Genomic DNA, 25,948 nt, shown 5'->3' with positions numbered 1-25,948 from the left:
CTTCATTTTATAAACAAGGAAACAGAGACTCAGAGTTATAGGACTTGGTGAAGAGGACACAGCCAGTGAGTGGCACAGCCTTGCTGGGAACTCACCCCTCCTATGACTGAGCCAGCGTGGATGGGTGTGCCTTGGTTTCTAGTGGACAGAGTTGCATCAGACGGCTCTGAAGCAGGGTGGGGGGCAGAGCAGCAAGGGGGCCTACGCTAGGGGGCCATAGTCAGGGGGTCAGATGATTGGGTCACTGGGTCGTGAGCATGTGGATTCAGACATGCAGTGGCAGAAAGCTTCCAAACTGGGAGGGAGCCTAACCCCCATTTGCTATAAAGTGGTGAGCTTCACCACTTTTCCTTTGAGAAGCTTCGTGCTAGCAGGTGGTTGGGTACTAGGAAGGAGGCCCTGTTCATATTGTATCATTAAAGAGCACAGGTGTCTTCTCCTCTCTTCCCTGAGTGAGTTGGCCTCTTTCTCATGGTGTATGGACCGCTGGAACCAGTATCCCCTATATTTAGGCATGATTAAGCTTCGCCATTTTGGTAGTGGCTGGGGTACAAGGGAGGGACTACAGTGTTTCAAAATGGAATAAACAGAAAAGCAGTATTAAAAGAATGAAGAGGTTGTTTAGTGAGGCTTGAAGAGACAACAGGTGTTTCCTCCTGTGTTGAGAACCAGTGACCCCTGGGAATTGCATTTCCTGTTGAGCAGGGCCCATGGCGGACTAAGTCCTGCTGACATGCCTGTGGTAGAGAAGGCTGAACAGGCACCACAGGAAACCCAGAGGTGTCCAGGGGTCTTTTGGGCTCATCATGGGTGTGGAGGGGCCCGAGACCTGACACGCGTGCTCGCACAGCTCACGCCCACAGACACGTTCACCCTCCCCACGCGCATCACACCGCGCTCTGGGGCTGTGTCTGGATGACCACGGCCTTCTGCGTTGAGCTGTTGTTCGGATCCAGCTGGCTGGCTCCATCAGTCCAGTGGTCTGTAGCCGGGGGCCTCTGAGGGCGCACACAGTGGGGTGACAGGCAGCCTTGCTGAAGAAAAAGTGCGCCCGTGCCTGAGGTGGGAGGATGTGATGACGTGGTGGCCCCCGCGCAGCGGGAACTCGGGCCTTTAAAAAGCTGAGGAAACAGCCTGTGAGCAAAGCCGTGGCTACACTGGAGGAAAGCACACCCAGGCCTCACATTCAAGAAGCCAAACTGTCTGCTTCAAAGAGAAAAGGCAACATCCTGTCACAGGCCATGCTCTGGCAAAAACGTAAGTGGTTCGGCCGTGGCTGTCAGAGCCCTGTCAGCACAGGTAGGCGCCAGGAGCTCCCCAGCGAGCCTGGGACTTCTCGGAGAGGATGTGGTCATGATGGAGGCCACCGGGGTCTGGGTCCCCAGCCAGGGAGGGGCAGCTCAGGGGTGAGGTGGGCGATGGAGCCCGATGGAGAAACCAACCTGTCAGAGGTGATGCTAAGTTTCCAGGCTGGAGGGGAACGAACGAGTGTTCCAAGGTGGGACAGCTCATCGTGTCTCCGCCGTGAGGCATGAATCACCGTGGAGGAAAGGCCAGCTCATGATTCACACAGTGAAAAGCCAAATGTGACACCGGTTTGGGGCCGAGTGGGGGAAGCCGTGGAGTCCTTTCCATGACTGGCTTTATTTTTCGCAAACAGCTGCTCTTGAACTCGAGGCGCCACTCCTTGGGCCTGTTTCTCTCTGGGGTTGCTTGGCTTTCTGCTGCGGGCATGATTTGTTGCTGCGAGTGCCCTGGGACCGTGTGGAAAGTTGGCTTCGCCAGGCATGTCTTGGCTCGCTCCACTGCCCTGCCTCTTGTCATTCTTCTTTGTGCTGTGTGGCAAGGCTGGTGTGTCCCCGTGTAAGGGGGCAGTGGGTTTATCTTTAACCTTCGTGTTTATCCCTGGGGTTGGATGGAACAACCATGAACTTTATTTTCCATTATGTGGGATCAAACAGAGACTCGTGTTATTAATAATTGAAAGCATACAGAGAGTATCTACAACATTCCTTTCTTGAAATAACAAAGTCAACTCAACAGCCTCACGAGAGTCGAACGTTTGGGGGGCTCGGTTCTGTACTTCCTCGAGAATGAAATATTACCAAAAAATTGCTCTGTCTCTTCAAAGGGGCTTAGCTCTTTAAAATGCCTTTTAATGAGTTTATGTACACCCTGCTTCAAGCAAACTTAATGTAAGAGAATCTAGATTTACAGAAAAAGATAAATTGGGGAGTGTTTCTTTATTTTAGAAAAAGATATTCTCTTGGTGGCCTTCAAGTTCTGAAATATACTTTCACTGATTAAAATATAACTTACAGCCACGTTATCACCAACTCATTGTTTCCTTATTTCTTGTGTAAATTCTCTGGAATTAAGCTTGTTAATATATAATTCTGAGGAGCGATTTCAAATTTCTCCGACTGTGAAGTCTCTTGTGTGATACTGGCAAGATGCAATTTTTTTTTTTTTTTCATAAAAGAGATGACCTTTAATTTGGGCTTGAGAGTCATGGACTCCTTCCAAGAGAATCAGAGATACGCTGACATGGGCAATGCGCACGGCTACCTGAAGGAGAGGGGAACTGCAGCCAGCCCTAGGGAGAGCTATATGGCTGAAGGCAGGTGGGCACTCCTATCTTTACTGGAAGCTGATGAAAGTCCATATGCCCTTGCCCTTAGCGCTGAATAATGGTGGGTTTTATGTGAGCTCTTGAGGAACTTTTGCCTTGGTTCCTCCTTATTCAAAGCAAGTCACTTTCCTTTTTTATTTTTATTTTTTAAAAATCTTTAGGTTTCACATGAGTAAAGTGGGGTAAAAATTATACCCATTCCTCAGAGCCAGCCTTACCTTGGTAAGCTGAGATGCCTCCGCAATGGTATGGACGGCTTTGGTTTTCCTCAATGTCTGAGATATACCAGCTGCGTTCCTGCCTTCATGAGCTACCGTGTTCCCCACTCTTGGTTATGCACTACATTCTTCCTTCCTTAATTCCTCTGAAGAGAGTAGCAGTTTTTTTTGTTTTGTTTTGTTTTTTCAAAAGAGATGCTAGAGGCATGTTTCCTGCTCACACCCTGGATGCCAGTCGGGTCCAGCAAAACTCCATCCTTGGGAGACCACGTTGTAAGCTCATCTGTGGAGTAAGTGGGGTGAATAGTTCTACACATTCAGATGCACACCGTCAAAATTCTCTTTAATTGTCCTTTGGCACCTCAAAGGAAATTAGGAAAGGGCCCGGGCACTGGACCCATCCCCTTACCCAGGATCCAAGTAAAACCCTTGGTCAGGGGCACTGAGGGGACCTGGGTGCCTGGATCCTGTGGGGAACCAGTAAAAAAGGGAGGCATCGTCAGCCCACTTAGAATCACCTGATGGAAGGGCACAGTTTGAAATCAGACACCAAGAGTGCTGAAAAGGCACTTTCTTTTTTGAGAAAACACCCTCGGGCCATGATCTGAAATGACTGTACTATGGCGTTCTGGAAAGGGTTAAGAAAACACCCACTTTGTAAATGCTGCCTCCTCCCTACCTGGCCCAGGATCACTGTTTGTGGACTAAACGTGAACACCGACTTTGATTCAGATCAGCTCAGACCTGCTGGCACACAGAAGTGGAAATCTGCAAGCCCCATTCATGGTTCTGAGCTTTGCTTCACTGGCCGGCAGATTCTCCTTCTGGGTCCCAGACTTGGTCCTGCAGGCCCTGCGTGGATGTGAAGGCACAGCCGCTCCAACAGAGCCCTTGTTCAGGTCAACTTGTCACAGTGCAGTAGGAGCGGCAGAAGTGATGGAGTGAGACAGGTCTGGGTTTGAAAGCTGGCTCTGCAGCTCAGTCATTCAACCTTTGCCGATTCTGAAAAATCTGCAAAATGGGGGTTTTCATGCCTGCCTTACGAGGTTTTATTTGGAGCAAAAGTAGGGAATGTGGTAGTGTCATCAAGTCTTGGATAATGGGAGGGTGCACCTTCCATCGTCCGGCACGTCTCCCATGCCCATCTGGAGGGATCAGAGTTCTGCTAACTTCCTTCCGGTCTATGCTTTTCCAAACACTTTGATTGGAGCCGTTAAAAAGGCCTGATCAAAATATTCTTGAGTGATAGAATCTTTCAAACGGTGTTCCAAGAGTCTAAATCAGAGGTCTGCAGACCACAGTCTGAGTGCCAAATTGGCCCCATCACCAGTTTTTGCAAATAAAATTGTATTGGAACTTGGCCATCTCTCTTTGTTTGAATATTGCCCAGGGCTGTTTTTGCTACGTCAGAAGCATTGAGTAGGTGCCACAGAGAATATATATATATATGGACTACAAAGCCAAGAATATTCACTATCTGGTCCTTTAGAGAAAAAGTTCGCTGTCCTCTGGGCTAAATGATTTGGGTCATACTTTACATGCTATTTCCTTAGGTTTCGCTGTATCCTATGCACAGGGCCAACACCAGTGGGAGATAAAACTTGCAGTCCATTTAATAAATGATTTGCATAAAGCCAAAATTTGATCTGATTGACTTCTGTAATAGCTATGGAACTGTATACAATAAACTCAACACATTTCTAACATTTGTTAGAAAATGAATGAATCACATCTTGCTTTTTATTGTTGTTATTTGTGTAAGGGAAAGACTTAATGTGATCGTTAAAGGCGGGCTGACTGATTTTCTCTGAACTGGCTGCTTGTCTTGATGTCCCGTAGACGTGGCTCCAGTGTGCGGGGAGGGAGGCACGACAGGAACATGAAACAGTAACTGTTGAACTCTCACATCACAGGTGTGCCTTCGCTCCCAATGGAGTAGAGGTTCCCAGAGAGACAAGTTAGGGTCTCAAAATTCTCACGAATGTCGAACTCTGGATTTACTCCAGGGTTCCACTGAATAGCCGATTTCTGTAGGGAAGCTAAAAAATCAGTTAAACCTAAGGAAAACCTGTAATAACCCTGTAATATCTGAAACCCCATCTCTTGCAGAAACTCAGGAAAAAGTATACAGGCTCTGGAAAGCACTGCTCACATTTCTGTCGTGTGTCACAACCTTTGTCCCCTTTGTAAGCATCTTTACTTCTCACCCAAGTTATTTACTGACTCAGTGGTTCTTGCTGATAAGGACAAGTAAAGTCTAAAGGACAGACACAGACCTCATGAGCCCAGAAGAAAGTGAAATAAGGGACAAGCATCTACCAGGCACACAGATTAGTTGGTTAAAGAGCAGCAATTTTCAAGGTGGACACTTTATGTCCTTCTCCCTGTATTTACTAAAGGAAAATGCCAACCTTGTTTTTCTCTTATCTCCGGCTTTGTTTTTCTCCACAAGTCAGAGGTTTGGAAATCTCTTTCCAGTTCACATCTGCAAATCCGTTCTGTGGTACAAAAAAGGAACAAAAAAGAACTAAGGTGGTCTGCACTTACTAGCTAAAAATCTGTTCATTTAATTTGTTTAGAAGTTCTGTGGATTTTTGCTTTTAAATCTTTCCGTTACAACATAAAAGTATGAGGTTCTCTCCCCCCACTCTGACTTCTTTCTAAAGAAGTTTATTTTCCTACTCTGTCCACCCAATTTCTTTGATCCATCCAAAGTTGGTTGATTGATTATCACGTAAGTTTCACAATTATGAAATACTTATCGATGTTCTAGTTTTCTCATTTTTGTAGAACAATTGTTTGATACGAGTGGGCCTGCCGGGGATGGAGAGGCCTTTACTGGACTCTTCCTGTCCTGGTTGTGTAATGCTAGGACAAAGCATTGTTCTTGGGGCAGGAGACATGGAGTTACTTTCCCACTGTTATTAGGTGCGGGGCTCCAGCAAACCACCTAGCCACTCTGGGTCTCAGCATTCTGGCTATAAAAAGGGAATTGCCTTACGTGGCTACGAGGCAGGGAGATTGAACTGACCCAAGTTCTTTTCCAGCTGTAATGTTTGAGCTTTCTGAAGGCTTATACAAAATAAATCCAAGTTTCAAACACTAGTCTTTAGTCTAACAGAAGTATTCCTCCCTCTGCACAGAGCAGTGCTTTTTCAACCGTGGGGCAGGTCGGAGTGCCTCTGAGAAATTTTAAAAAATACGAATGTCCAGGTCCCAACCCAGAGGTTCTCATTAAAGTGCCTGGCATAGATTTCCATGTCTTCCCAGGCAATTTGAATGTGCAGCCAAGGTGAGAACTTACTGACCTAGAAGTTGCAGGGAGGGCTTCTAAATATATTTGAATGGTTACCTGTGCGCCCAGCCCTTTCTATCCTTTCCACGGGGACAATCCCCGCTGTGGGGCATGAGCACTCACTTGGCACCCCACAGGGCACCGAGTGGATCTGTTGCATTGGTTTAACAGCATTTGGTGCTAGTGAGGAGAGACCTGAAACAAGGCGGATTTAACAAGACAGTGTGCACGTTCTCTCACACCAAAGTCCCCAGTAAGCCCGGCATGACTGCGTGCAGACTTCTGTCTTTCTGGTCGGCTGTCCTAGGCAACGGGGCTCTTGCTCTCCAAGTTGTCTCGTAGCTGCCACTTTAGCCAGCCACACAATCTGTGTTTTGGCCAAGGAAGAAGAGCAAAGAAAGGCAAGGAGGTCACACCTCCCGCCAACCCCCACCACGACCACCGACCCCCTAACGGCCACTTGGATCTGCAAGGGAGGATCGTGTCATGTGTCGTGGGCACACGTACACCCAATTCCATAACGTGGGGCACGGTAGTAAGAGAGGTGAGGGCTGATGTGGGGTGCGGCAGCTGCCAGTGTGTACCACGCTGGGGATGGATTCTCTCCTTTAATCCTCGCAGAAGCTCCACGAGGTAGGTTCTGGGCTAAGCTCCATTTCACAGATGGGCAAGATGAAGCTTGAAGATTAGCTTAGTAAGTCAGCCTGAATATCGTCTTACAAAGCTGTCCCGTGTCCTGCTGCGGGCCTTGGCTCACCCCGGGGGGTGGGAGGGTGCTCTGGGTGAAGGCACAGGCCTTCCACATCAGGTAAAGGAGCAAGAAACCCAACGGCAACAACGAAGTGGCCAGCTGGTGGGTTCCGGGGCCTCCTTCGCCAGACTCGGTCTGACATTTTCACCGTTGCTTACTGCAAGGAATAAGGTCTCTGCGTCTATACCTCCTCCACTGGGCTCTTTCGCAGATTTTTCAGCTGTAGTGGGAGGGCCCGAAGGCGAGAGAACAACCTAGAATCTTTCCCCCCAAATCCAGTCCATCTGGCAGCCTGAGCTGGGACCCCTCAAGGCTTCTGCCTCCATGGTGCTTGCTTCTTTCTGAAGCGTCTAAACTTTGGAAGAGTCAGACTATCCCTTCACACATGTGCTCATGTGTGTGCATGTGAGTGGTGTGGTGTGGAAAGGAACATATAGAGAACAGGGGTTTATTTGGAACCAGAAAGTGACGTCTCTGTTCTCTCTGTGCTGTTAGTGGTTTAAAGCTTAGCCTCTGGGGCAGGCAGATCTGCGTCTGAATCCTAGACTCAGGCCTCACTGGTTACACGGTCCCGGGGGAGCCACAAGCCCTTCTGCCTCACTCTGCTGCCACTTCTCTAAATATGTAACAGGACCACGTTTCTACTTCTTTGCTTTATGGGGCTGTGGTAGGTGTTTACTACTGCTCTTCGCATGAAGTCAAGGCTCAATAATAAATATTAGTTACTATTCTTATTTTCCCGCTCTCTCTCTACCTCTGAGAATAAAACTTATGCAGCTAATTATAGATGGTGATTCGTGTGTGCCTCTGAGTTCTGCATTCTTATGAAACAGCAGGGCTCACATTTCCAGTCTTGTAACTTGTGGTGGGGTTCGTGATCAGGGCTAAGGCTGATGGCTGAGATGGTCATTCTGGGACCAACCCGGGACACTTGGGCCACCATTTTCTACCATGCCTCATAAGGCAGCAGGCTCGTATTGACTGACAAACTGTGTTTGTTTTCCTTTTAATTCACAAGATGGACTTGAGGTTTATAATCTAGCTGTCAGGAGACTGACCCTTGAAATTTTGCAAGAAATAGCACACAGATACCGAAAAACTGAAACAGCAATGTGCTACCTTTCTTAGTAATGGTTTCATTAGTATCACTTTCTGGGAAGCGCCGGCAGCCAAAGAATGATAAACCAGAGTCATTCTTAGACCAGGTGTTGGGACCAAAAAGGATTTGACCACCCTTAAGAAAAGCTGAATTACTTTTTAATCCTTTAGAAAGACTCTTAGATTTAACAGGAAGATAGGAAGTGTACAAAGATTGCTACCACTTCCCTAGGACTGCTAAATGTTGGGGAGATAGAAAAGAGGAAAAAAAGGGAGGAAGGAGAGTTGAAAGCAGGAGCAAGTTTTAATGCTGGATGAAGGCAACACTGATTCAGGAGAGATAGGCATAGAAGGAAAATCAATCATCCCTTCGTGGTCCATGCATGTGTGCAAGGACCCGATAATGGAATTATTCTTAGTAGAGAAATCAAGTAGTGACATACATTATCTTCAGTGGGAGGAAGGGGGAAGATGGAATCAGGGACTGTATCCCAGAGCATATGGCATTGGATATAGACACTCAAGAATAAATGATGGTTAGACTTCTTGCTCAGATCTTGGGAGACGAAGAGGGCATGTTAGGATATAACATACGAGCATTGGGAAGGAAACCCAAGGATGTCTAGGCTGGTGTTTACAACATTTTTTGACACAAATGTCTTATTCAAGCCAAACCTGCTATAGAACTCCAATATAAAAATAAAAATGGAGCAGTTTGGGGGCATTCTGAAGCTCTGATTGCTCACATGACACCCAGACTCCCCTGCTTTCTTCTCTTTATTGGCAAGTAACAGTTGCCTCCACTGTATTCCAGGGTTTTTAGATCACAGCTTGACAACCGTGACCACCCGGGCCAGTCCTCTAATCCTTCAGCCAGATCCCTGAAAGCTGGTCAAAGGTCCTTGGTTTAAATGCTTCTGGGGTCAAGACCACACTCCTGGAGCAAAGTGAGTCACCGTGAAGAATGTCGTATTGGGCTCCATAAAGCTATGAAGCTGTGAAGGTCATGTTTTTAGTCTATGTCAGTATCTTGTGAACAAAGAAAAGGGGTATGTTCCTCAAAGATTGACCTGGTGACTCCTTTCCCAGGCTTGCTAGTCTAACAACTTCTTTATGGTCCTTCATGGGGAAATGTCCCCACATCCTGAGACCATTGGTTAGTACCCAGAGACTTGGCAAAAAAAGCTCATCTTGATTGGCAGTTTATCTCACATCTTGAATCAGTTATGAGGGCTGACTTCACTCACATAGTCTGGAGCACTTAGATCTGACCCCGAATATAGAGCTGGTGCTGGGTCTTCTCCTTCCTCCAAGGAATTGGTACCAGGAAAAGTTGATTTCTTTACTAAGAATCTCTTTGGTATGGAAAATCCCAAACTAGATATTGTTTAAATCAAGGAACAAACAAGTGCATTTCTTCTCCTTCAGCTGCCTGACCATAGGTTTTTTCCTGTTCTCGATCAGACTGGCAATTCTAGATTCAGGCTCTGGGTCTTAATCTAATAAGGAAAGATATTCTGTCTCCTCTGCTCAGTGTCCTCACCCTGGTGCTAACTTGCTATAGAATTTGGGTGGGCACCTTAGGGTAGGCTCCCCCCAATAAGGTCTTTTGCTCTTAGTGTAGTCTGTCTCTTTCCCCATTCTGATCCCTGCTGCTCTTGATAAAGTAAAGCCAATGCCCAATATGTCAGCCAGAATTCTGCCTTACTCGGATGGGCGATAAAAATTCCCTCCCTGACTGCCAAAGAGCCTTCCTGTGTATACTGCCATGTTCCATCCCATATGGGATATGTGCTCCTAGGTTCTAGGCTTTGGAGAAGTACCATGACTATGGCCTCAGTCATGGCTCTGTCCCTGTCCTTTGGGATACATAAAAGTTCCCTGAGGGGCTACATCTGAGGTCAGGGACAAAGGCATGCCATCTTACTCTGCCTCTCAAAAATCTCTAAGTTGCTCCTTCTTGGAGTTGCCCTTTAAAAATTTAACTCTGCCCCAAACCTACTCCTCCTGCTCGCTTCTAAAGAAAGAAGTCCTTCTGCTCAGTTCATGATATCTCTGTAAGACACCAGTGCTAGGATTCTGATGTCTCCTGTCCAGGCTTGTCTTGTTTGCAAATGAGGTCCTTGACTAGTTCTCTGCACCATCATGGGCCCCCTGTTTCCTAACATGGCTGTCCTGCTGCTTGGGGACACCAGGCCCAGGCCTGAGGGATGACTTTTAAGAGCACAATGAAAGCAGGCTGAGACAGGCCTTGCTGGCAGCAGAAGGCTCTGGGTTTGTCGATAGGGAATTCAGTATCAGGATATAGCAGGACAAGGGTGAGTTAGAATCCCACCAGGGCTAGCTACTTCTCTGATGAATGATAGGCTGAGATCCTAGGAAATGTACCTGTTTGCTGAGTACCTGTTATGTACTAGGTGCTTAACTATGTTAATTTCAAAAAAAAAAAAAATCCTCACGATCATCCTGTGAGATGGGTATCATTACTCTCATTTAGCAAACAGGGAAACTGAGGCACATACACGCTAAGCGATTTGCCAGGGGTCACACAGTGATAAGCTCCATAGTAGGCTTTCCACACTAGGTCTGCTTGGGTCCACAACATCATACCACTTTATAATGCCAAGGATTTTAGGGTTCTATTAGATGCTTCTCCCCACTCCCAGTTGAAATAAGTCCACCCTTAGATGGAGGTAGGTTCTTACTTCCCTGAGAGCAGTTGTAGCCTGACTCAAATGCTCCTACAAATATGAATCTCAGGAAGTTAGATTTGAGACAGTATAGAACTCCTGGAGACAGCCGATTTCCATCTTGGAATTGGAGTTCCTAGGGCTGGTCTTCCTCTAGTGGGGCTAATTGGCCAAGATAGGAAAGGATCAGCTGCTGCAACATCTTTGGGGTTTCATTTAGGGTCCCAGGCTGGGGGTGAACCCTGAACATCTGGAACTACTTGTATGTGTTGGGCAAGACTTAGATTCATGGTGTGGGTTGAGCCTCCCCCCAGACCAGACTCCCTGCATTGGGGGTGAGTGACCGTGCCTCGTGCACTCTCCTCTTACGAAGCCCCCACAGACTAGGGAACCCCTGCTTGCTGCTCATGTAAGTCTCACTGAATCAAGTGGAGGTGGAAACCAGCCCAACAGCCAGGACCCTTGAGCCATGAGGCAGATAGAGCTCTGTCACGGGTTTGTGATTCTAGGTCTGCTGATGCATTTATTTAATTAATGTCTATCCCCCACTCGATTAGACGGTGAGCTCCACGATGGCAGGGACCTGGTTGACTCTGCTTAGCCAGTATTTGTTCAGGGCACATTCTGCCAGGGATCTCCGAGTCTTGTCCCCTAGTCTAGGAGTCAGTTTATCTCAGATGGGAGCCTTTTCTGCTCCGGTGACCCCAGTTTCTGTAAGAGAAGGGCAGATGCAGCTGGTTTCTCAGGTGGACCTATCCACTGTCATTTCAGTCAAAAGTACCAAAAATAAAACTTTGCGGGGAATTGCTCAGGTCTCTCAGTTCTCGTCACTCATGTGAGCAGACTGCTGGTAACCTTCTCATTGACTTCTTTTTCCTCTCTCGGATGGGAAATACTATTTCTTGGGGAAACTGGCAGTCAAGGGAAACAGGATCAGGGTCCGAGCCCGGACTTTGACATGAGGAATGAGGGTCAGAATGGGGCAGGGGACATTTGATGACTGACCTCTGGGGTTATCCAGAGAAACAAATGGACTTGCCCAGGCCGGGGTCAGGCAGGCAGTGAGGAACTGAGCTTGGAATCAGAGGTCTTGAGTTTAGCTGATGATACACCTATTACGAGTGTGGACTTGGGTAAGCCACTTAACGTCTCTGGGCATCGTGTTCCTCATCGGTGGAAGGAGGGTGAAGACCTCCCCTGCCTATTTCAGAAGTTGTGGCGAGGCTCAGACGAAATCATTCATGTCAGTCATAGAAATTGTGCAAAGCTGAGTTCCTGGGGGTTAAGGTTGTGACCAGGAAACACGGGGACCTTCAGCGTGCACGCATTCACCATGCCTGAGTCTTCACGAAGAAGAGGCAGAACACGGACACGGTCTCCGGGAGTATAGAGAGGAATCCAAGAGCCTTGTGTGGCTCTGCTCGCTCTGCAGGATCGGAGGGAGGTGGACACATGGTTGCGGAATGCACTGAGAGCCCCTGCGGGGAAGGCTGTCTCGGCAACAGTGCCCATGAAGACAGTCTGAAGGCTCTGGTTCTAGTGGCCTTTTGGCTGACCTCGCTCGATTAATCTAGGCAATCCTGAGGCTGTGGAGTGGAAACTTGGTAGATGCAAGTGGGGTATAAGCAGATTGGCTATTTAAGCCCAACGTAATCCGAGAGGAGTGTGTGACCACCCTGGATGGCCATTCCAGGCCGGCTGGGACTTCCCTTAAACAGGAATTGCTTGGCTCCTAGACCCTGTGCTCTGGGGCTCTATGGTTCCAAGACTGAACAAGCCTCTGTGGTCACCCCAGATGTACTTTAGCATCCTCCCCTAGCTCTTCTTTCTCAGGTTGTTCCCTTCAGGCCCACCCAGGTTTGTAGCTCTTCTCTATCCATTCCCAGTGACCACGTGGGATCATGGCAGATCAGTCACTTGATGGTTCTAATCAAATGATGATCAAATGATGGTTGACACTGAGCTCCTTGGGGCTGACAGGAATGTGCCTCTTAGGATGGGGCCAAAGAGGGGAAATGTCACTACTTTCCCCTTCTCTTCTCTGATCAGACCAGAAAGTCTGGGATCACCCGCCATCTTGGAGCTCTCCTGATGGAGACATACCAGTCTACATATCAAGACCCCATGGCTTGTTCCTTTTCAGCTGCCCCAGCAGTCTTACAAGCAACATCAAGTTGTAATTCAGTTGAGGTTCCAATTTCTTCTATCTTCTGAACACCCTTATTTTTTTTAAGATTTATTTATCTGAGAGAGTGCGCGTGCACCGGTGTACGTGCGCAAGAAGGGATATTGGCAGAGGAGGGAATCTTCAAGCAGACTTCATGCTGAGCATGGAGATGTCCAGGGGCTCAATCTCAGGACCCATGAGATCACAACAGGAACCAAAAATAAGAGTCAGACCCTTAACCGACGAGTTAACCAACCCAGGCACCATTCCTCTGAACACATTTAAAGGCACTTTTTTGTTGATCTATCTTTTTCCACTCTGCCCTGGGTGTTATCCAGATTGCTAGAATATATGAGTGACGTGGTGATACCTCCTGGCCGCAGAGCTTTGCAGTTCAAACATTACTGGATGGAAAGCCCGCATTTACATGCATATGAGATCTCTTTGTTGGCCTCCATTAAAAAAAAAAAGTAAACTGCAATCTAGTGTAAATTGGACGGGAGAGCCTTTCTGTAGCGTGTCAAGTCCGGTCTTTGGCCAAAGCCCAAATTCTTTCTTCCTGTCTGGAAAAAAATCAGCCATTGTCCACGAATGCAAGGAACAAATTTGAAAACTCTGAGATCTTCAGCAGAAGACGAATGCTCCCATTAGTTTTTCAGTTAAGGATGTGGATAATCCTTTGGCCGACCTGAGCTAAACTTCCCCAGGTGCCCTCAACTTCCTTGGGCCGAGAACACAAACAGACTTCTTTATATTAAAGTGAAAAGTGTCAGCAACTTTTATGACTTTGCTTTCAGTTAGAAGCTAGGACAAGTTTGTTAGCCCTAGGCTTGAATTCCTATTGTTCAATTATTTGTTTTTGGTTTTGCTACACGTAAAGAGAAAATTATTTGTTTTTCTCCTTAGAGTCGATTTTTTTTTTTAAATAATACTGAAGTTTCAGCAGCAAAAGAGAATAATATTTACTGTGGTTACGTGGAGTAATCCACAGTGTGTCATGTGTCCTTCTGGGCTATAGGAAGGTTTTGTCTTTCAAAATGGTCTTGTGTGGCTTCAGGCTTGAGCTCACCCAGTCAGTTATAAATGGAAAGCCCTTTCAGTGAGCTAGATTGTCAAGATGGGTGACATGGGTGCCTCTTCCTGGCTCCCTGAGGAGAGAAATGCAGGTTGTACCCTGAATCCCAACTAGCCTTTAGAGCAGGGAATTTTTTATTTTATTTTATTTATTTATTTGACAGAGATCACAAGTAGGCAGAGAGGCAGGCAGAGAGAGAGGAGGAAGCAGGCTCCCTGCTGAGCAGAGAGCCCGATATGGGGCTTGACCCCAGGACTCTGAGATCATGACCTGAGCCGAAGGGGAGGCTTAACCCACTGAGCCACCCAGGTGCCCCTAGAGCAGGGATCTTAACTGGTGTTCAACTTACTGCTGGGCCCTGGTGGTTCATGGGAAATCTGCAAAAGGACAGCGGCTGGGAGAAGGGTCTTCTTTCCAGAGGATCTTGGAGCCTCTGAAGAGGCTCTCTGAAAGCTGCCTGGAGAAGTTACAGTGAAAATGCCCGGGTGTTGGCTCCACTAGGAGCCATTAGGAGGGACATATGTCCTTAGCGGAGTAGCTCCCTCACTGTGGTGTGAATGTGGTTTGCATGGGGTCATTAAATAAACAAGTGCCGACAATTTTGCATATGTGCTCGGTGATATTTATTATACCTTCTTCAAGGAACTGGAGGGCCACGTTTATTTAAATCAGTAGAATCCATACATTCCCTCAGCTCGGTGCAAAGACGCACAAGCAGAGTGACCATTCGGCTTGGTCTGTCATGGTCTGTGCTCTCCAGAAGAACAACAGCTGTTGGACTCTTATTTTTGTGATGTGGAGCATGTCTGGGTGTGTGGCAGGGGGAACTGAAATGTCTTCTGCTGACTTTTTATACCTTCAGATTTTTTCGTCGCTCGTTTTGGAAAAGGGAAGCCCTCACTGGGGCCAAATTTACAGGTTTTTCTGTAAACGAGTTTTTTTTGTTGTTGTTTTTCACCCAAACTCCACTGGTGACTGACTTCCAGTGGTGGGAAGGTAATGTGGCTGAACTTCTCACCGTGATAAAGGAGATTCCTAGCAAGGCTCAAGTTTAGGTGGAAAGACTTTTTCTCAGTGGCAGACACTTGGATGCTCCCAGGAGACTTAACGGGCCTTCAAACCACAGGAGAAATGGTGAGGAGGCGTCAGTCTTGGAGGACATGCTACCTGACGCTGCAGTTTGATGAGGGGCTGTTAAAATCTGTGGTCAACTCTGCTCTGGGACACTGGGCTTTCATCCTCTCTACGCGTGTATTACCACTTTGACCTTCTGGTTTATTTTCTTTGCCTCTTATTATTACTTTGAGAAGTTATTTTAAGAATCTTAAAATTTTTCTTTTAAATATTCTAGTTTAGTTGTCTGTAAGCTAGCTCAGCTCAGGGATCCAGAAGCCCCGAGGCAAAGCAATCATCATTTCAGACAAAGTTCTTTTCCTATTCCAAATGTGTATCTGTGGACTGGTGGTGGTAGGGAGTACAGTGTTTACTGTAGAATTAGAAACGTTTATTGTTGCTTCCCAAAGGTCGGTGTGCAAGGCACTGATTCCAAGTTTTGGCTTTGCAAATACACTTGGCCATGGGGGTCCTTTGGGAATTGTCCTGAGGCTTCTGATTCCGATGGGTCATGGCCACTTTGCAAAGACACAGTGGGAAGCACCCTCGCTCCTGCCTGCACATTTGCGGTCAGCTGCAGGACTCCCCGACGGCGGGTTGTGCACTCATAGGTGGGTAGGCAGGAGATCCTGGAGAGCTGTGGGAGCTTTGCGACTACAGCAGGAAGAGGTGGGGACTTAGAAACTAGTCTCCATATGGCCGTTGTGCTGGGCACACCTGTTGACACTGTGGGTTCTGAGGAAGTCCAGACATCAGAGGCCGATACCCTCTGCTCGCAGCACCTCCCCCAAGCCCTCTTTGTTCATTGATTCGAAAACAACAGGAGGCAGGAAGCGGACACTTGACTTGACAAGATCCTGGAAATGCCCAGCTGGGCCCTTGGCAGCCAAGCGTTTGATGTGTCCACTTCACGGGGGGGAGTGGGCTCGGGAGTCCTGTGGGCCCTTCCCCAGAAGTGTACATGCAAATCAGAGGGGCTTAGCCTCATACCTGTCTTTGAGCTGGTCTGAGATGCCTGCCTGTGGGATCGAGCCTTACTTGTGCCCCAGCTGAATCAGGAGTGTGACCACACTGTGGAGACCCCCATATAACCCTGTTCCCGAGCTTCTCCCAAGTACAGCCTCAGGCTGTGCCCCAGGAGAGCTGGAACCCCAATCGCAGGCACACAGCTTGAGTGATATGGGTGTGAACAACGCCGATGTGGCTGTGTGTGACCGAGAATGAGTGAGCAGAGTGTGGGACGGCAGGTCGCCCTGTTCTCTGGGCCATCAGGCCCCACCTGGGTGGGCTCTGGGGCCAACGCTGGGCATCCACGATCAGGAGGGTAAGTGGCACATGGAACATATGCAGGGGTGAGGCACCCAGAAAGAGAGTTACAAGGATTCAGAACATGTCATTAAGAAATAGCAGGAAGGATGGGATGTTCATTCAGACTCTACAGGAGACCTGGTATCTGTCTCCAGATGCTGGACGGGGATACTACTACCAACATGAATGATAATACTAGCTCGCATTTATTTAATGCGTGCTCAGTGCAAGCTCTGTGTTAAGCATTTACTCTAACCGGCACGTACCTTTAAGATCCTCAATGTGCAGATGAGAAGGCCGTAGACGGATTATGAATGGTGAGCGGCATCAGAAGGCAAATGCAAGGAAAAATGGTGTTTGTTACCATGTGGCAGGTCAAGTCGGCAGAAGAGCTTCCAGATGGTGTCACTCCCCAGAGGAAGGCGGAAGTGGCTGGGGGCAGGGAAGGAAGAGAACCTGTGACATAGGTGGACGTGGCTTTGGGAGCACCCCCTGTGTTACGGCAGTGAGTCTGCGCCACCACTGTGGGACACGAATGAGCGAGGCCCAGAGGCATTAAAAATCATCTGAGACCTTTCCACCTGTAAGTGACGGCCTGATTTGAATACAGGCTATTTTTGGCTCTCAAGTCCATGGTTAATACTGCTTGTAGGGATACCTGCTCACAGGCGGTCCTGGGGCTCTGGCCCCAGGCTGGGTCTCTCAGCTCCACATTCTGGTGTCCGTGTCCATTTCACACGTCCTCACAGCTGTTCCATTGCTGTCTCCCCCAGTAGATGCAAGAGGCATGCAGGCAGGGCCCACTGTGGTGCCGTTCAGTAATGTGTTCTTAGTGCCCTAGGACGGTTGAGAGAATGAATGAGTATCGGTAGAGATCCCTTACAATGGGGAAAATCAAGAAATGGATAATCAATCTATTAGGACGTTAGAGGGGGATTCTTGTATGAGATCGGGGATGAATTATCAGTTGTTCTAACCCAGCAGAGCTTCAGAATCTGAAGGACTTTGAAAATAAAGATTCCTAGGCCCACATCAACATCCCCCAGAATGAGAACTCTCTGGGAGCCTGGGTAACCGCATTGTGCATGCCTTCCTGGTCAGTTCTGCTGCTCGCCCGGGTCAGGAAGCTGCCTTGCATGCATCTGAGTCAGGGGTTCTCTGCATCGTGTGTCTCTAGGGCTCTGCACACCCCCTTTCCCTCCTCCCGCTGCCTGTCTCTGCCTGCTAGGCTTCCAGATCAGGCTGTGCGTGTGCCTGGAGCATGGCTGGAGGTCTGGTGCTGGGTCAGGCCTGGGTTCTTATCAGCTGGGTATTTACTGAGCAAAGTTCAGCCAGAGCTGAACTGTGGTTCCGGGTTTAATAGGTACCCAGGCTTTCAGGCTTTTGATCAGAGCCCAGGTCCCTGGGGCCCTTATCACTGGATGATAATGGACTCCCTGTGTGAGTCCCCAGGGCCAGTGGTACTCACTCTTCTTGGCTGACCCAAGCCTGCCCTTTAAAGGCCTGGGGCCCTAGACTGTGGGCTGTCTGGGTGGGTAGACGGTCACTGCCCAGCCATGACCGCTGCTGGCTTGCTCTCCCTGGCCAGGAGGTGCCCTGTTCCAGCCCAGTGCTTTGGCCTCCCAGCTTTGATGACAAAAGGCACAGCGAACCTTCTCACAGCCGCAAGGCTGGACACCCTCTGGTCCCAAGTATGTGGCTCAGCATCGGGTATGTGTCCTCTGTTCTGCGGGCTACAGAGAACCCCAGGAACCATTCACCACAGGCCATTCTAAAGGTTTGGGCACATTCTAAAGGGCAGCACATTTCAAATCACCATCCAACCCGTTAATCAACAAAGACCTTACTGAGCTTGCTATGGACATGCTACCTGGGAGGATATCGAGAAAGAAGGTATAATAGCTCACCTTGACAAGTTCATAATCTAGTTAGGGGCATAAGAAATTTACAACCAAAGGGTTACTCGTTATTATACAGCAGACTGCAAACTTATTAAATGCTCACTCTGCACCTGATTTTATACTAAGCACCTACTATGCTTCTCATTTACTAGGCCAGTGACTCCTTATGACATTCCTTTATAGGAAATCGCACAGAGAGGGTTAGTAACTTGATGGGGTCACACAGCTAGAACGTGGCAGGGGCAGACCTCAAGGCCTGTACCATAGGGACTCAGAGTGCCTGCTCTTAGGCCAGCCTCTAGAGCCCCCTATGCGGACCTCCACATGGGTCTAAGAGGTTGGAGGAGGAAGCCACTTCTGTGGGCAGCCGTGGGCACCCAGGAGGGTTGTGCTAGGTCTTCAGACAGGACCGGTCAAGAAGCTGAGAAGTGTAAGCAGGAATCCTGACCATGGGAAATCTCAAGTAAAGACGAGGATATGAGGCGCGCCTGGGTGGCTCAGTGGGTTAAGCCTCTGCCTTCGGCTCAGGTCATGATCTCAGGGTCCTGGGATCGAACCCCGCATCGGGCTCTCTGCTCAGCAGGGAGCCTGCTTTTCTCCCTCTCTCTCTGCCTGCCTCTCTGCCTACTTGTGATCTCTGTCTGTCAAATAAATAAATAAAATCTTAAAAAAAGAAAAAAAGAGAGAGAGCGATGAGAACATGAGACATGCAAGGAACACGAAGAGAAGTCGGGGTTCATGCCCGGCCAGAGTCAGGGTGTATGTAGCACTTCGTGTGCAAAGTGGTTAGAAAATGGGTTGAGCTAACACAGCCCAGGACTTTCCATTGCACATGAAGTTTGCAGGCCTTAATCGGTGGGATGATAAGGAGCCATAGAAGGTTTGGGACGATACTGGGGGAAACTGTCCAGGAAGTCTCGCGGGTCCTCCGTGTTCAGGCACAGCTGAGGGCGGCGAGCGCCCTGGGGTGGGGGCTTGCTCCAGAGGGACATGAGCACCAGTGACATTGCTTTTCACAGCGACAGCTCCAGAACAAGCCCCAGCCCCGCCCCGGCCGTACCAGGGCGTCCGCGTGAAGGAGCCGGTGAAGGAACTGCTCCGGAGGAAACGTGGCCACGCGAGCAGTGGGGCGGCTGTCACACCTACGGCGGTGAGCGGGCCACCGCGGCCAGTGTGTGTGTGCACACGCGTGTGCGGCTTTGTGCCCCACAGGGTGGGATGGGAGCATGCGTCCCTGCTCTATGGGATGCTCTCTGAGGCCAGGCAGCTGACACATTACCATAGTGTGGCTGATGAACAGACCCGGGGTGGAACGAGTCAGGGATCCCCGTAAAAGTAGGAAGAAGGGGAGGGGCTGGCTGGCTCAGCGGGGGTAGGGGGGGTTGGGGGGGAGGAGAACTCCCACAATCCTGGCCTGAGCTGGTGGCTTCCCACGGTAAGAGGACCCTGCCAGTTCCCTAAGTGCGCAGGTTCTTGCTAAATGGAAACACGAATCCCCCCAAGTACGGGGGTGACTGTTGGTGGGTGGGTTTTGCTCCTTGAGGCAAGTCTTCCGAGGAGGGCCAGTTGGAGATAGCTGAGCACTGATCTGCGTCTTCCCTTCTCCCTCTAGGTGGTGCTGCCCCATCAGCCCCTGGCGACCTACACCACAGTGGGTAAGCGCTCCCGCAGCCCTGGGGACACCCCGCAGGCCCATCCAGGTAACACCTGCAGCTCTGCTATTTCCTTCTTCCCACAGGTCCTTCCTGCCTTGACATGGAGGTCTCTGCTTCCACGGTGACCGAGGAGGGGGCCCTGTGTGCCGGCTGGCTCTCCCAGCCTGCTCCGGCGACCCTCCAACCCCTGGCCCCGTGGACACCCTACACGGAATACGTGTCGCATGAAGCTGTCAGCTGCCCCTACTCAGCGGACATGTACGTGCAGCCCATGTGCCCGAGCTACACGGTGGTGGGGCCCTCCTCCGTGCTGACCTACGCGTCCCAGCCACTCATCACCAATGTCACGGTAGGTCTGACAAGCGCAGGGCTGCACCAACCCAGGCCAAGGGCCCCCGCGGAACGTGGGCTGACTTCCTGACCCCAATCGTTCCTGCTGCTGACCTGCAGGATAATGGGGTCGTCAAGCCCACCCCGTCCTGCAGGGAGGCCAGCTCCTGTTCCCAGTGACCTAAAAGAGCTGCCACAAAGAAGGATTAGGGCCATCCTTGTCGTCCCTCAGGCACCTCAGGGTTGGGATGTTCTCCAGCCTTTCTGCACTAAGTCTCCTCTGCTGCCCCCAAAGCAGCAAGTCTTGGTTAGAAGTTTAAGTTTTCAGTGAATGGGGTATCAGGGAGGTGTGCACAGGACCTTGGACCAGAGTCCGTGTTCTCCTTCTCTTCAGGTAGCTTGGGGTGGGGGCAATTGTTCACTCAGCAATGGGATTTTCCAGGTGAGCCTGAGGCTAAGCAACAGGTGACACAACTTTTCAGAAAACTACTTTTTTTTTTTTTTAAGATTATTTTTAGGGGGGTGCCTGGGTGGCTCAGTAGTTAAGTATCTGCCTTCGGCTCAGGTCATGATCATAGGGTCCTGGGATTGAGCCCCACATCGGGCTCTCTACTTGGCGGGAAGCCTGCCTTCTCCCTCTCCCATTCTCCCTGCTATGTTCCCTCTCTCAATGTGTCGCTCTCTGTCAAATAAATAAATAAAATCTTTGGGGGAAAAAAAAAAGATTTTTAGAGAGACAGATCACGCATGTGAGTAGAGGGAAGGGTAGAGGGAGAGAGAGAGAGAGAGTCCTCAAGCAGACTCCTCACTGAGCACAGAGCTCAGCGGGGCTTGCTCTCATGACCCTGAGGTCAAGACCTGAGCCAAAACCAAGTTGGATGCTCAACTGACTGAGGCACCCAGGGACCCCACAGAAAACTACTGCTGATGAAGTCAGACCCACCCGCAGCACAACGTTTTGAGTGCCGCCTCTAGATTCAGATTGCCTGGGTTCGTATCACTGTGCCTTCACTTAGGAGCTATGAGACCCGAGACTGAGTGACTTAATTTCTCTGAGCCTTGGTGTCCTCATCTGTGAGTTGGGAATACTAACAAGAGGGCTGATGTCAGGATCAACTGGGATGATACTTATGGAGGACTTAGCATCATCCCTGGCATACAGAAAACACTCCATAAATGTTATTATGATTGGCTAAGGTCAGGCAGCGACAATAACCGGGGGTGACCTCCAAGTGCCAGATGGGAAAGGAATGAAGAAAGCACGAGAGATACTTTTACATGAGTGGTACCTGTTTGACCAAAGGAATGGGAATCCCCCAAGTGTTGAGAGAAGAAGAGGCCTACAGGTACAGCTGTATCCAGCTTCAGTTCAGGGAAGACTGGGGCAGGTAGACTCAAGACTCAGGAGTAGCTGCAAAGCCCACATTGATGCGGGAGCTTGCCCACCCATCTCCTTCAAGGGCTCAGCGTCATTCTGACGCTCCTGCCTTTTCATCACCATCCAGGCAAGGGCCCCCAGAAGCCCTCCTACCCCATGCCCCCTGGCTACCCAGTGAACCAGTTGTGGGGCCTACATGATTCTGATTAGGAAGGAGTGAATTCAACACTTTTCCCAAGCAACTCATTTCCATATCAGGAGCCTTGGGTGTGGATGGTAGGGGCCATCTAACTGGTCCCAGTCATTTCAGTCCCAAGGATCTCAAGGATTTCATTATTTATCCTTCATTAGCCCCACCTCCTACTTTGAAAGGCTCTATGTATCTCTATTTATTAAGAAGTAATTTATTTGCTTTATTGCTTTGTAAACGAATTCATCAAAGCTGGTTCAAGCTACCAGTCAGCACTTGTGAGGAGCAGGAGATAAGACCTCGTGTAGCACTGGGTTGGCGGAATTCCATCTCTGAGCCAAGAAACCGTGTTGCCGCAGTGACCTGCATGGGTTTATGACTCAAAAAAAGGATTGCCCTGTGCATTTTTGAAGTACTGGAAACAGTAAGGCTTTGTTGGGAGGCTGGAAGGCCTTGGAGACACTTTCCAGCTCCAGCAGTCTCTAGGAAAACACCCTAGAGACTTGCTACTCACACTGCAGCCCCTAGACCAGCCACACTGGCATCACCAAGAATCTGACTGGACATGCAGAGTCCCAGGCCCTACCCCAGACCTCCTGGACCAAAGTCTGCATTGTCACAAGATTCCCAGGAAACTGAAATAAGGTCATCCCATTAAAGTGAACTCTAATGGTTTGTTCTCAGAACACAGCGGCAACTGGACGGGGGGAACTAGGGGCAGCAGGGGGAGATCTGGGCCTCGCTCATATCATTTCATGCAGGGACCTTCCTCTTCCACCTGCTTCCTCAGCTGTGGGAGATAGTAGGGATCCAGGCCCTGCCTCTCATGCAGGCTTGACCTCAGGTTGCTACACAGGAGAGAGGCACTATTTGCAGGGCACTTGAGAAGATGGCCCTGGGACAACCAGGAGGTGCCCAGCTCGGAGACGGAGGAGGATGAGGACATGGAAGGTGCTAGAAGCTCTAAGGAAAGTCTTGTCTACTAACGGAGTGGTGCTTCCCCAGCACCCAGGTCTGGCTCAGAGCACAAAGGAGGGGAGTGGAGCCCAGGTGGACCCCAGGATGTCAGAGCTGCCATATGGGGCCAGGACTGTCTTTGTGTCTAGGCAGGACAGTGACCACTTTTGGGACACAGCTACTATGCCACAGCAAGGGCTTGTTTTCACTGATTTTTAAGATGTACATGTCCCCCCACCCACATTTTAGTATACCTGAATTTGGGATGGAATGTATATTCAATAAAATCTGGAAAAGTGTCTCTAATCAGCTCGGCCCTATGGCATCAGTCTTATTCCTAACTCTCTCTACAGAGGAGAAAACGGATGCTTGGGGAGGTAGCATGAGCGAGGGGGACAGAGTCAGGGACCCAGCTGAAGTCTGTGTGGCTTCTCCCTTGGGGGAGACTCTGAGCAGGTGGAGACAGAGCCCCTGGAGGGAGATAGCAGGCAAGGGGCATGGAGAGACCCCTACGAGGACAAAGACAGGCAACGATAAGTGGGTCTCCCCGGCTTTGCTAACCCTTGGTCCTGTGTCTTCCCCATCACAGACGAGAAGCGCAGCTGCACCCACAGTGGGGCCCCAGCTGGACGGCCCGGAGCACCAGGCACCTCTTACCTATTTCCCGTGGCCTCAGCCCCTGTCCACGCTGCCCACCTCCACCCTGCAGTACCAGCCTCCGGCCCCAGCCCTGCCCGGGCCCCAGTTCGTACAGCTGCCCATCTCCATCCCCGAGCCAGTCCTTCAGGACATGGAGGACCCCAGGAGAGCCATGAATTCCCTGACCATCGACAAGCTGCTTTTGGAGGAAGAGGATGGCGACGCCTACGCACTCAACCACACGCTCTCCGTGGAAGGCTTTTAGGGTGTACTCCTGCCTGGAATCCTGTTTCCTGATGCTGGTATTTAAAACAGGATTTAAAACAGGGAAGAGGATTCACATCTGTTTGGAATGGTCACGTTATGACAGTACTTGGCACCCCCAACTAGAGTGAGAGACTTTCCCTCCTCCCTCCTTCCCTTCCTTCCTTTCTTCCTTTTCCCTTCCTCTCTCCCTCCATCCCTCCCTTCTATCCTTTCTCATTTCTTTATCCACTTCTGTTCCTTTTGGAGAAGGAATTATAGGGATTTTAGTGATGACATTGATGCCACTGTTGCAAACCTATGACCCAGGTGCTTTTTTTTTCTGCCTCATTTCATTCACTGGAGCAAGCAGCAGCCTGGCTGAGCTGTCCTCAGGCCTGTGATGCCCTGCCCTGCCCTCTGTCATTTTGAGATGGATGGGGTGTCTTACCGTCCCTCCACAGGCAGACCCACGCCAGAGTCCTTGAGCTGTCCATTCCCACAGCTGCTCCTTCATTTGCTGTTCTCAGGGCCGGCCAGACTTACAGTCTCAGGCAGCAGAGTCTCAAGGCCTGGGGCTCAGGGAGGCAGTGGGGGTGGTGGCCCTGGGAGAAAAGGGAACGTCAGAGTGGGTTGGGGCTGGGTCAAGGGACAGAGGAGGGAGGGGAACGAGGTGTGTGTATATGGGGGTGGAGGGCAGGGCTGGGTTGGGTTGAAAGAAGAGGCTGAGGACCCATTTAGCTCCAGATTACCGGGTTATTAAGGAGAATAAACTCAACAAAAATAATGTTTTAATGGATGGTTTTGCTGCTCTCCTTGAGGATACCTGCAAGGAAAGCTGGGCTCCTGTAACCAGGATGCACAGGTCTGACTGCCTCCTCCTATGGGCAGACCCCCTGTGGTGCTTGCTGGGTGGGGAGCCAAGACCCACTAAAGCCCAGGGGTGACTGCGTACTCGCTGCCTCACTGTGCTTCTTGTGGGTCTTAAAAAAACTCCATAAGCCACTGCTATGTGGAGCCAAGGCCTCCTTCCTAAGCACCGTCCTTCCTGGGGCCTTCTAGAGCCTCAGCTGGAAGAACCGCTAGGTTTCATTTAGATTTTTATTGTTTTGCTGGGGAAATGCAGATCTGCAGGTGCTCAGGCACAGGTGTTGTTGGGGGTACAGGGCTGCTGACGGGCGCTGTGCTTTGAGATCCAGCACGTCCGTCTGCCAATACCAGTATGAGTGTCAAGCAAACACGCTAGTTGGTGGAGTCCATGTCCAAGTGACAAACTTTTCTCAGAAATGATGGCTTCAATGGCACATTTTCCTTCCCATCTTCAGTAAAAACTCCAGAAAGTTGCCTTTTATTGGATTTTTTTTCCTGATTTGGGATTATTGGGACCCACATTTCTCAGCATCTGCCTTTTAAAATCCTATTACAAATATCTAGAATTGTTCATATTTGGACTTAATATTTAGATTTAAAAAGTTAAAATTTTCAATACCAAATTTACATCTTTGTTAGTAGTGATGTTGAGTAGACAAAGAAGAGGAAGCCTCAGGCCCATTTCGTTTCCTAGAGAAAACACTATGCAAGATTTTTCAGCTTATTATTTGAGGCTTTGAGATAACATAGAAGCAATCTCCATGAGGGAGTCTCAGTTGGGACAAACTAGTATAGAAATAAAGTACTTTAAGTATTTGCTAAGATTTATATGATGATTTTTTTTTCCTCCTTAGCTTGGCATACAAGGTCTTGGTTGTAATAGTCTCTCTAGGTTTCTTTCTGGTTTTTCCTGCTAAGATGGAAACATTTTAATAAAGATTTGCTCAGACTTTTCTTTGCTAGAGTGTATTATTTCTTATCAAAATAATCCCCCTTAGCTTGCAGTCCTATGTCAGGCAGGGGGAGTATAGGCAGGAGCCTACACGAGTCTTGTTGACTTTGCTACTTGATCTACGGCAAGGGAAGATGGAACCGGCCCCACTTGCCCGCTGTTCAGTTCCTGGGGCAGAACACATGCGGCCAGGAGGATGGGTCTCCAGGACAGCAGGGATCTGAGGCAATGAAGGAAAACTTCTAAAACTATTGCCCTTGGTGCTATTCCTGTTACATGCGTAAAGTCCCATGATGCTGGGTATCCAGAGGGTAGTTCAACCACTGGTGTTTCCGTCAGAACCTAGGGGCCTGGGACACAGTGCAGAGCCCTATGCCCAAAGGAAGCTGTCTCGCAGGGCCAGTCATCACAGTGAAATGGAAATTCAAGAAACCTGGCCATCCTTTCTGACATGAGTCCTTGGAATGAGTAACAGTTTGGAAAGAG

The 25,948-nt window shown here is 49.4% G+C and overlaps 1 protein-coding gene across 2 annotated transcripts; it reads left to right on the top strand.

The window, feature by feature from the left end:
- Positions 1-907: 907 nt before the first annotated feature.
- POU2AF1 (POU class 2 homeobox associating factor 1) lies at positions 908-25,465 on the top strand. Of its 2 annotated transcripts, none has more exons than XM_047692023.1 (5): positions 908-1,257; positions 19,268-19,398; positions 19,861-19,903; positions 19,987-20,252; positions 23,348-25,465. In XM_047692023.1, exons 1-5 carry the CDS (start codon positions 1,242-1,244, stop codon positions 23,660-23,662), a joined length of 771 nt encoding a protein of 256 aa, XP_047547979.1. In that variant the 5' UTR covers positions 908-1,241; the 3' UTR covers positions 23,663-25,465. The 2 variants fall into 2 exon arrangements, with proteins under 2 accessions (XP_047547979.1, XP_047547980.1); XM_047692024.1 differs by lacking the exon at positions 908-1,257 and adding an exon at positions 17,260-18,057.
- The last annotated feature ends 483 nt before the right edge of the window (positions 25,466-25,948 follow it).

This window comes from Lutra lutra, chromosome 10 (genome assembly GCF_902655055.1).
Source record: "Lutra lutra chromosome 10, mLutLut1.2, whole genome shotgun sequence".
NCBI lineage: Eukaryota > Metazoa > Chordata > Mammalia > Carnivora > Mustelidae > Lutra > Lutra lutra.
Note: the sequence above shows the minus strand (reverse complement) of the source record. Positions and strands in the feature narration are given on the sequence as shown.

Coding starts and splice junctions, on each gene's coding strand:
- POU2AF1 (XM_047692024.1), top strand. CDS start 17,904: ATGACCGCTGCTGGCTTGCTCTCCCTGGCCAGGAGGTGCCCTGTTCCA. Junction 19,904..19,986: donor GGCGACCTACACCACAGTGG/GTAAGCGCTCCC, acceptor TTCTTCCCACAG/GTCCTTCCTGCCTTGACATG. Junction 20,253..23,347: donor CACTCATCACCAATGTCACG/GTAGGTCTGACA, acceptor TCCCCATCACAG/ACGAGAAGCGCAGCTGCACC.